The sequence below is a fragment of the Fundulus heteroclitus genome, chromosome 10, assembly GCF_011125445.2.
Source record: "Fundulus heteroclitus isolate FHET01 chromosome 10, MU-UCD_Fhet_4.1, whole genome shotgun sequence".
Taxonomy (NCBI): Eukaryota; Metazoa; Chordata; class Actinopteri; order Cyprinodontiformes; family Fundulidae; genus Fundulus; species Fundulus heteroclitus.
Window position 1 is genome coordinate 22151784 of NC_046370.1, and position 12243 is coordinate 22164026.

At 38.5% G+C, this 12243-nt stretch overlaps 1 protein-coding gene across 1 annotated transcript in view; it reads right to left on the minus strand.

The window, feature by feature from the left end:
• The window catches only part of ca10a (carbonic anhydrase Xa), a 365114-nt gene that overhangs the window by 34493 nt on the left and 318378 nt on the right, over positions 1-12243 (minus strand). Inside the window, exon 5 of the mRNA XM_036142346.1 lies at positions 2823-2918. Coding sequence (XP_035998239.1) covers positions 2823-2918 — 96 coding nt within the window. The remainder of the gene's footprint in view (positions 1-2822; positions 2919-12243) is intronic.

A 12243-nucleotide genomic window follows, 5' to 3' on the forward strand; every position in this document is an offset into this window, starting at 1 on the left:
GTTGGTGAATTGTGAGTTCTTGATTTGGATGAGTTCAGACACTCAAGCAGTGGGAGGGAGGATTGGCAGAAGAGCAGTAATTGTAATTTGTGGGGATTCGTTATATCATGAAGCATGTTTTATACCAACTTTTTGGAAAAACAGAACTAGCCTTTGTATTAAAGGTGCAACTATAGTAGCAAAAGTCAACTGGAGGACTCACATTAACATTACAAATAATTTCTCCTTACCCAGTTTTAAAGGATTTTAGCAGCAGTGTATTAGCTTTTATTATTATTATTTTTTTGCTTTCAGAGCCATGCAACTGTAGTATGCTATCACTTGTCTTTTTTATTACTAAATTTTTTGGGAAGAACCCTCAGCTTCATAACAATAAAAAGTTGTGCAAACACTGGAATTTAATGAGCTTACTGCAGTTTAACTCCAGACTGTCTGTTTTAAATGTGTAGTTATTGTTGATCAGTGAACCACACAGAGCTGTGGTCACAGTTGCTATTTAAGACTAAATCTGTAAATACTGTTTGCGTCTGTTTCTAAAGACAATCACGTCTTTCAGTGTCACAAGGTGGTCTTACTAAGGTCCGTCTGAAATTGCATGTATCATTCCCGTTTGCAGCAATGCTTCTAAATACTGTGTAGAGAGCAGAAATGCAGTTTGACCTATAGTTTAGTTCAATCTGGTTTCATTAAATAGCACAATTCACAACAAACATCATTAAAACATCTGTTTGTGTTGTGCAAACAAAATGTGTCTCTGCACAAAAATCTGGTTCATTCCAAAGGAAAAAAAAAATCCAACGTACAGAAGGAACCATTTTATGCACACTAATGACGTGTTTCTGAGCAGTTTTGAAAACTAAACTGATTTAATTGGTGAGTTTTTATATTATCTGGCAGAAATTAATTTATTGACATTGGATGGAGCATCCGACAAGATCCACACATGGAGTGGGAGAACATCCGAACTCAACGCAGAAAGGTCCTAGTCAAGATATTTGAGCTAACAATCTTCTAGCTGTCAATGCTGCAGTAGGTAACTTTTCTAAAAAATATATTTTTAAAATATTGGTTAAAACTCACTATGTCCTAAAAAACAAACGCATGATGAAGACGATCTGTGAAAAAAAAAAAAATAAATCAATCAAAGCCATCTGGCTCACACCCCTCCTCTGCACATCATCGTTCAAGCTCAAGATTGTGGATGTGCTGCAGGTGTGTGGAGAAACAGCACACTGCAAAAAGGGAACTAAAAGTAAGTAAAAATTTTCTTGAAATTAGTGTATTTTTCCTTGATTTGAGCAGCTAAATAAGACTATTTGCCAATGGAATGAGTTTTTTTGCACTTAAAATAATAACAATTAATCTCCATTATTTCAAGTGCAGGATAGTTAATAATCTTATTTTAGTGGTAAAAATACTCATTCCACTGGCAAATAGTCTTATTTACCTGCTCAAATCAGGGAAAAACACATTAGTTTAAAGAAAATGTTACTTACTTTTAGTTCCCTTTTGCAGTGCAGAGAAACAGCCTAACTTTACAGAAAGAGTGGCACCTGCTGCTGAAACAAAGACAGGTAAACAGAGGAAGACCGATGATGTAAAGCAAGCTAAAATGAAAGAATTAAACCACGCTATAATTACAATGAGCGTGAACATCTGCACACCATAGGCTCCGCTGTATGGAAGGAACTGTGGAGGGAGGGCTGTAGCGCAGCAGAGAGCGAGGGGGCGGGACCTGCAAGGGGCGTTTGTTCAAATTTTCCCGCTAAGTCCACGGTTTCCTCAGAACTCCCTGCTGCATCAACTGGATCAAGCAGTGATAACAGTAATAATTTTCTGTGCACCGTTGATATCTAAATAATTGCAGATCTTTTGGAAAACATTTGTTCTCTTAATTTCTTCCTTCCATTATTCAATTCCTTTTCATTCTTATTGAGCTCATTAACCACAAATGTAACATGAAGGCACTTTAGAAAAAGAAAAATAGTAGCAATTCCTTTTCAAACTACGCAGAAAAACAAAAGGAATCATAATGAAACCAATACAGTCATATTATGCAGACAGATTAGAGGACACAGTCTAATCTTGTGCTTAATGTGAAACAAGACAGCCCGATAGATTAGAATGCCAGTCTGTGAAAAAGTTATCTTTGTAAGAAAGCCCGGCCACTTGCATGGAGTCATGCACTGCACTGATTTTTCAGAACAGTTTTTAGTTTTCCTTGCCATTAAAGGTTGTTCCAATCAAACTTAGTAAACTTTCCTCTCTCAGTCTTGAGTTTTCAGTCAATATGCCCATGGGTGGTTTTGTTTTGGTAAAAAAAAAAAAAAAAAAAAAAAACAATCATTAAGTGCATCCAATGCGTCAGTGCTGCACTTCTAACTTCTATTTAACAACTCTTTACAGCCTGGAATGAAATTAGAAAGAAAAACACTGAGCATAACCGTGTTTCTACATCATAAAACATCTTGTCTATCTTTTAAAGATTTTTGCCATTACTGAACTGCCAGTTTACTCCTTTATTTTTCCGTTTGGACTCCATGTTCCGCCAGCGTATTCTACGCTGCCTTGTAATGATTAAATAGCAGATAAAACCAGGTCAAGTTTTCTGTGTTGCTACTCCTAACTCAAAATCCCTTGAACGCAGAAATCTAACGTCCCGATCAATTGTGCTAAATTTCTAACAAGTAAGTCAGTACAAACTGTCTTGGGAAGATCTTCTGAGGTTAGCTGAGCCCAGACAAAGTTAATTTCCCGTTCAGTGAATAAATCCTTGGTAGGTGGACTTTATCAAAGGCTTATCTCCACCTTATCTGACTTACCTTCATGAATATGGACACTATGACCAGTCCGTTGGGGCTTTTAGCTGCTTCTGTGTAATTTGTATACAGCTCATGATTGTAGTGAATCAGTTGAACCTGTAAAACACAGAGGACATAGACAGAATTACTGAAGGAGAAGTCCTCAGTTTAAAACGTTCAGGTAGCAGCCAGATTATGAACTTCCTCGCTGTGACCAGGACATCCGACAGTCGCCCCGTCTTAACCCCCCACCCCTCCCCCCGATGTACCCTTTTCAAGATGATGAGCAAAGCCCGAAAATCAGAGTGGGATCAAATCCTCCTCGCATTTCTCAGATTGTAAATGGAAGGAGCTGATGCTCGGGAACATTGCGATCCCCCGATTGCACATGAACAGCAGGAATAAGAGGGACAAGTAGGCGAGAATGCTGTCAACACCTGATCCAAGGCCAGCCCACTGAATCAGTGGTGAGAGTGGCTAAACTATCTTCTAGGACACGGTTAATGTTCCGCTGAAGCAGATGCTTCATCGTCTCCAGCTGTTCCATGTTCCGGCTTTTTAATGATGTAGACGTGGGTAGGCACGGCAGCTCAATTTCCACCTCATGAAAGTGGAAGTCTTTGAGAAAGAAATCTGTGCATTTAAAGTCTGTCCTAACAAAGGGGAAATTAATGAGCTGCTCTGAGCCAGTAAAAAGGAATCAATCTGGAACATGCACAATTGATCATTAATATGTGTTTCAGACAGGACCTTTATGTGCTTGTCAAACTTTTATTTGTAAAATGAGGTCGCAGAGATATAAATGCCATTGACTTTCTCCATCCGTTGATCACGTGTTACAACCTCAAGGCTGCGCACCTAGGCTGTGAAAATGCTGGCTGCTTCGCCCTTTTTGGGCTCAAAAGTGAAAAAAAAAGAACACATCTAGAAGTCAACAGATCATACAGAAAGGCAAAGATAGTTAGATTCAAATGCAAAGTTTAGTTTTTATTGGTCACATACAGAAACGATATTCTGTAATCACACAATATCTGATGACGAGGTACTAATTTAATAAAACTGCCACTGTCTTTGTGAAAGCAAGAAACATCATGACCGAGGGCTATCCGTACTCCTACACTTAAACCAGCACCACTCCTATCCGTCAGTACTAATTTAAAGTAGTGGTAAAAAAATTTTTTAGTGTGAAATGAGATGCTCTTAAAAATCAATGCAAGCATTGGTGGTATGTAACCAGGAGTGAAATCAATATATCCTGAATATGACATCTAAACATGTATCCCAGCAACAACAACAACAACAACAACAACAATGCCAGAACGCAAAGTTTTACCATGTGCTTGAGAACAAGCCCTTAGGAGAATAACATTAAACAGACGCATCCAAAAACCTCTGACGAGACATTCAAGAGTTCTGTTTTTTTGTATGTTTTGTTGTGGTGGCAATAATGTACAGCTGATAAAAGTATTGACGGTGACAAAATTTTTGTCCGTTCAAATGTGTCTAATGGGGCTGCTGACATAAAGCCATGTCATGTGGCGAAAACGACCAAAGTAATGCCCACAAGCACAGAAATCAAAGCAAATTCATCCACAAATACAGTTATGAGTAAAAACCTGAAATGATAGAAAATGAGGGTTAAACTGATGAAGAAACTGATGTGAGAAGCCAAGAAAGCAGCTAAAACCTGTCAGTGTTTAGAAAACATTCCTCTTTCTATGTGCATATCGGTATCAGCTGGTTTAATATTGACTGATGTCGTGTTTAAAGGTTTCCTATGACCAAAGTATTGCACAGATGAATGAAAAAAATGGCAAAACACACATTTACAAAGACAGTTTGTTTGAAAAGTTGCAGATGACAATGGCTAGCTGCATTTCTAAGCTTAAAGTTCCAGTGAGTCTCATAGGAGCAAAAGCCAGTGAAACACTGGGACACCATAGTCTGGTCAGATGAGGACAGAGCAGAGTTTGTTTTGATGGAATTGCAGACGAGTTTAGAAAAATACTGATTTACATCAACCCAAAAGCACCATGCTAAAAGTCAAATTTGCAGGTAAGTTGCTGCAAACAACTGGCATTTATTTTCATGTCAACGGCCCCATTGAATTAAACATATTCGTGTTCAACGTAATTAAATAGAAAAACATGGTGCAATTTCTCCCTGTTATTTACGAGAAGGATAGCCAATAATAGCAAGCAAAAGTCACCACTTATACTGTTTATTATGATGTTTTTTTTCTTAAGAAAAGGAACACAACATCAAATGTTGGTAATTTATATGCATTCTAAACATAAATGACAGAGACAGCAACAAAATGAAGCACATTAAATTGCAGACCAATAAACCGTGTTTCATATCATTTTAGCAAAACAGGAAAACAAGAAAAGAAACAAATGTCGAATGTGAAGTTTCTATTTGCTTATTATGAAGAGAAAATAGCCCTCAATTAAAAGGAGACACAATAATGTATTATTATAAAAAATAACAGTGCACTTTTTAACATGCATCTGGGGATTTAAAAAAAAGCACAGCTTGCAACTGATGTGATAATACTTGCTCCTCACTGCAGCCAAGATATTTAGAAATCTGATATGTTTTCACACTGCTGATTAAAAAACTAAGAAAAAAGAACAACTGCTGGGTCCTTCCTTTGGATCTAGCACGGCATCGTTACCAGTCATTCATGGCTTTCTTTGTTGTGGAATGGTTTGAATCAGAAATTCTTAATGCTCAAGCTCCAATCTGGACCAAATGTTAGTACCATTTCTCACAGACAGACAGACAGACAGACAGACAGTTTGGAGACATGTTATGACAACATTATAGTAATTCAGTTGGCCAGACAACCCAGAGGGACCAAATATACTGTACCACAGACTGCTCTGTAAAGGAATAAAATAAATCATGTTTTAAACATTAAACTTTTATTTTAGATCTACTTAAGAAACCTTCTCTCAATCAAGATGCTTTAAAAAAATAACAGAAATAAAACTAACCTTTTATTATCTAAAATATTTTGTTGAAGCACTCCCTAGCATGGTGGTTTGTGTGTTGGAGAGGCCTCAAAGGTTGCTGGTTCAAAACTCAGTCACTCTGGGACCCTAAGCAAGACCCTTGACCATAGATGGCTCCCCCTTTGCCCCTCAGTCTTGGCAGCACACTGCTCCCCAAGGGAGCAGAGACAAATTTCCCCTCTCTTGGACTTTAAAGGAAATACATATTTCCTTTTTAGTACAAATTCCTTTTCCAATTATTTAGTTATTTATAGCTTATCTGTTTAACTGTGTTTCTCTCCTAGTAGAAGCCACTATAGGAGCTAGTACTGCCAGTAACTTCTTGCTTTTTCCTTAACACCCAGTAAAAGGCATTCTGGGGTCTTCCCTCTGTGTTTTTTGTCTGCATGCTCGGTCTTCTCAAACCTGGGTGGACCACGGCAGATCGGTCTGAGCCTGGTTCTGCTGGAGGCTTCTTCCTTTTAAAGGGGAGTTTGCCTCCCCGCTGTCGCACCATGCACGCTCAGTACAAGCTTTTGCTGCAAACGTAGCAGCTTGATGGAATCGACTGTCAGCTGTGGTTACACGCTCATGCAGCAGGAGTGAATGCTGCAAGTCAGTGACTCGGTGCAATCTGCTGGGTTTCCTTAGATAGAAAGCCTTTTTACCCATTTCAATGATAAACTGAACTTGACTGCATTTTTTTGATACCTTGAACCAAATTTGAACATATGCTATTGCCTATTTTATGTTAGAGCTGAGTGAATGGCCTTTTTTTTGTAAAGTGTCTTGACAAATTATTTTTGCAATTTGGCATGAAAAAACCTCAATTGAGTTGAATATTATTGGTGACAGAGTTAAGTGCAGCAGATTTCCAATACTATTGCACACCAAATGGAAAAAATTAAGAAAGCATAATTTTTTTTTATTCAAACAGGACTATGCTTTTAGAAGAAAATGACATTTTATGGGAAAAATTTTAAGGAATTCACAAAAATATAAATTTATTCCAATAAAATTGGGTTGGGCTTTTTCTGTTGAGCTGTTGAAGTGTTATACATATGTCAGCCATATAAGTAGATCCCTTTTTAAACAATATGTTTACATTGCAAGACATACAATTCTAAAATAATAAAATATAACTGCCTTAGGGTTAGGTTGACAACTGAAGCTACACTATGCACCTGGGTATTACAGACATCTCTATATGTTTTACGACAACTGTAATAATTGCACTTTAATTTTAGTTTATTGAGAAGTAATTTCTACCTTTGGTTAATATTGGAGCAAACAAAACTTCTTATTATCAAAAATAATGATTAGAGCGACTTAGGGTCGTAAACAAAAACTATACAATGACAAGAGAGATTTGCTCATTACTAGTCGTTTGGGATCTTTGATGTAATCTAGTAATCGGATTCAGACCTCTGAACAGTAGGTTTCAGAATCCCTGCTTTAGATAGAATCTTCATCTACTCATGTTTATTGGCGGTATGTACAAAAAGCAAGAAAATTCTGTGTGGGGGTCCCCTGAAAATGTTTGTGTCCTCCATACTACAACATTGGTCCTATCGGGATTAGGTGCAAATGCACTTACCGTATAACTTCTGCAAAGTGTTTACTGCATTGCTGATTATTTCATCTCTGATTCTGGTTGCCTAAGCCAGTTGTAACAACACATCTGTCTTATAGGCATGCTTTTTGCCGAGTCGGTGTACAGTCCCTTGCACAGCAGCTCTTCTCCATTTGAGTTTTTTTTCTCCTCCTATGTTTTTGAACCACACATACAGCCAGCGATCGTTTCAGTCTATTAGTGTTAACAGCAGTTTGACAAAAGTCTGGAGTTGATCTTGTTGTCTGATTGCACAAGACATCTCCTAGTGCCGGTAATCCCTTATCATGCTCTGAACAGGTCGTTACCATAGATAGTGCTCCGTTGTCCTCATCTGTACCGACTCACTACAACTAGCCTGCTTCCTAAAACCCATTAACACTTGATTCAGACCTGCAAGAACAGTTTCACCCTCTTCATACTGAAGGCCTCAATCTATCATGAGGAAGATATGGTAACTTGGAGTTATTAATTTTCTGCATTTCGACTAAACAGGACTATAAGTACTGTATATATATATATATATATATATATATATATATATATATATATATATAGATAGATAGATAGATAGATAGATAGATAGATAGATAGATAGATAGATAGATAGATAGATAGATATATGGTGTGTGCACATGCTTGTCTTTACCATTTTATGGACAGGCAGACTTTTATGTATAACATTTCTGTTATTTTTTTTATAAAAAGTTAAAGTAAATCTCTTCAAAGTGTCAGGACTTGAGAAGAGTGAGTTTTGTTATTCCTCATTGTCTGCTAAAACTAATGTCTAACCTGAGACCTGCAACGTGTTGCCCTTAGTCTGCAGTAACATGGTATTCTAATACATGATCATTTCAAACACAAAGAGGATGGTAATAATTTTCAGATCTCTCCTAAAAGGCTTCCAGCTTTTTACTCCTCACCTCCATAATCCTCTCATCCTCCTTTATTGGCAAAGAGCTCGGCACATATTGTACAGGCGGATATAAATAAACAAATGCAAGAGGAGAGTAATTATGAAAAGCTCGGCTGAGGGAGTGCAGAGCGACAGAACGTCTATAAACGCAATCAAGGCGAACACGGGCGTGATTACGGTCCTATGCTGATTTAATTTTTTCTGTTTCAGTTTTTTAAGGTGAGGATGTCAGAAGCAGCCTAAAGGATTCCTGCGCACTCCCTCAGTTACTAATTGCGCAAAGTTTGCTGCTGGGCAATAAAAGGGCCAGCGTGGGCCATAATAAAGTGAGAACGTCTGCCAAATGAAGAAGAAGGAAAGGAGCAGGGGGGGGGACGAAGCAGCAGAAACGGCAGAAAATAGAGGTTGTAATTAGACACAGAAATAGTTAAAGGAAGAGCAGAGGAGAAGAGCTGCAGAGTGCTGGCCAGATCTGTGCTCCTGCAACACTACATCATTTATCACAGTGTTCCTTCTCTTGCACCAAACTCTGACTGATTTTAGTGATGCCCCAGCCTATTTAACAGGTACAGGCAATCCAGATTCAGCAGGAACACTGCATTCTGATGTCCGCTGAACACATGCAAAACAATTCTACAGAACAGAATGTGACAGAAATTACACGTTTAGCTCAAAAATAAATTTGGTTTAGAAGAGTTTAATTGAGCGGAAAGGGGTAGCAGAATTCCAGACTGGCTTTGGTATTTCTCATGAACATAACATTGGAGGAAAAGGGGTAAGTAAACCCAGAGAAAACCTCCATATTGCATTATGCACATAGGGGATTTGCTCCAACAACTGTGATTGGGTTAATCTTGCTGTTGTGGCACGAAGATGATTAGAAGCTACGTGACTTTTGACTTGAACAAGCCTAGTCACATTTACTGGCACCCCTGGTAAATATGTGCAAAACGTCTTAAAACAGATTCAACTTTTATTGCGGTAGCAGGAAATCCTGTGATTTCTTTTCTTGAAAAATCTAGTCTTTGATTTGAGCAGGAAATAATCCCTCGAGCAAACGTTTGTCGAAGAAACGGAAACACTAACTTGCTTTCATTCTAAACAGGGTTTTCAAAGCTGAAAAGATTCACATAAAGACGTCTAAATTTGACGTGGCTGAGGTTAATGGCTATGCAACCTGTACTTTCAATGTCTTTATATAGATTAAATGTAGATCGCATTGATGGAATACAAAAGGCGGCTTATGAAAGTGGACTTTTCATATTTTTCTCACTCTACTGAGTTCTACTGTTCTCCAGTTTTGCATTGCCTGTCGTCATTTCAGCTTTTAACTTTTGTGCTCTCTCTCTTTTTTTCTTCATAGTAGGTACACTTGGTCTGGCGTTCTGTTAACTGTGACATCATCCAGGGAAGACAGATCACTCGCTATTATCATCTAATGTAGAACAGATTACTGGATCAATGTGTGCTTCTGTGCTTTTTTGTCTGTCTTGTTGTGTCTCTGCTCTGTCTTCTGTAACCCCCAGTCGGTCGAGGCAGATGACCGTTCATACTGAGCCCGGTTCTGCTGGAGGTTTTCCTTCCCGTTAATGGGGAGTTTTTCTTTCCACTGTCACTTCATGCTTGCTCAGTATGAGGGATTGCTGCAAAGCCATGGACAATGCAGACGACTCTCCCTGTGGCTCTACGCTTCTCCAGGAGTGAATGCTGCTTGTCGGGACTTTGAAGCAATCAACTGGTTCCCTTATATAGGACATTTTTGACCAATCTGTATAATATGATTGATTTTGACTTTGTAAAGTGCCTCGAAATGACATGTTTCATGAAATGGCGATATATAAATAAAATTGAATTGAATTTAATTGAATTTTTTTTAGCTAGGAAAGCAAAGGAAAACAAACAAAAGAGTGCTAGTGTCTCAGTTATGCTTTCCATGGCCGCGGCACACTGTGAATGTTGTGGTAAGCCATTTCTGTTCTGTGTTTCAGATCATTACCATGTTGACAATCCTGATGAACAGCCATTTTATTCGAGTTTCTCAGCTTTTATTTTTAGATTTTCTGGTAATTTTTAACAGCTAAACATGGCAATCACTGACACAAGCTTCACAAATTCTCAGAGAAAGAAACATCACAGATCTTCCACCATATTTAATGGGCACGAGGACCTTTCCCACACATTCGGCTCTTGTTTCCCACCATACCTGCCAGCAGGCTTTGTTGCTGAAAGCTCATTCTTCCGACGGTTCCAATTAAAGTCCTGACGGTGTTCAGAAAACCACACATACTAGAGCCCTAAGACATTTTGTTTTCAGGGCATCAGGCTTAAAACAATGGGTTGGTATGTAGTTATCATCTGATGGTTGTTATGAGGACTTCAAGATGTAACTGATGTTTTCTAATAGCCAACTTTGAAATTGTATAAAGTTTGATTTTATTAAGATGTAATGAATTCAAGCATTTAGGCGTCTAACACATTAAATATGCTTTTCATATTTGATGTGGTTTATTTAGTCCTCTTTTAAATCACCTGTCTTCGCTCTTTTGCTGTCATCACAAGAGTGTTCCCTGTCCTTGAGATGGAAATAAACCGTTGAGTCCTGACCTGCGGGGCTGGATCTCTATGTGTAGTTGCTGTTTAGTTTTCACTTATGTAGAGGTCTGGACTTTCTGTACTGCACCGGACTGCATATACAGAGACTCATGTGACTTTGACATCCCTGCACGCGTTAATGCTCCAATCAGAACTCACTACATGAGCCAAAAACAATCAACCCATGTCAGAAATGAAAAAAAGGCTTTTGAATAAGAGGTGACATATCCTCAAGAAACAAGAGATTTAAATGTAGCCGCTATTTAAACTTTGTCATTTTCTTTACCTTACCTTAGTATTTTTCCCTTTATATCTCACTCACTGTGCATGGTGGAAAAATAAACTTGGGCTCTCAAGCCAAATAGCTAAAAGAAATCTAACATGACACATAACCGTGTCATTTTAGATTTAAACTCAAGGGAAACAAACTCCTGATTTTTTTTTTTTCTTTTCGGAAAGGCACTGTGTTTGTGTGTAATCAATTTTTATTCCTGGTTTTAAACTGAAAAAAAAAAATGGAATCAATAACGGAATAAAATAGTCTCAGAAGTCCTATGTGTCCTGTACTATTTTATGTCCCTCTAAATGGCATCCAGGCAAATATTATGGCCTATAACAACGTGGTATACTGTCCACATAAAGAGTTAGGGGCTTCTGTTGCAGTTACATGCCAAGCTTTACAAAACTGGAGGGGTTTTCGATGAGGCCGAATTGGGTGTGAAGGGCTCGTTGGCCGGAGATCTCCAAAGTGTGTGGGGGTTCCATGGAGGGGCGGGGAGGGGGGGGCTTGTTTCAGAGGGTCGTGACAGCCTCTTTATGGCATGATGGCTGGCCTGGCCTCCGGGGATACGGAAATATGAAGACAGCAAGTCGATAGCAGAGGGAAGGTGTTCAGTGCTGCGTATAAACGTTGGGCTGGAAATGACACTCTCCATCCCAGCTTCCATCTATCTGCCCTCCTCCCTCAGATTAACCGGAGCATGGACCCATAAAACTAACAAACAGACCCCTCCTGTTGCCACAAAGACCAATCAGAGAAAGATTATGCATTTTCTGTTTCAACTCGACTGCTTCTCTGTTATAACTGGGCCAGAAATCATTCTCTCTCAATCCATTAGTGGAGAGAATGTAGTTTACATTTCCTGATAATCTTCTAACTTGAATATTTTGCTTTCATTTAATAATTATTTCAGCTGGTGTTTCTAAAAAATAAATAAATAAAAATTAACCACACACTGATGTTCTGATTTGATATTAATCCAAGTTTCTCAGAAATGAATACGCCACAGACTAGACGTGGGCGAAATGTGCCGTATAATAGTGATT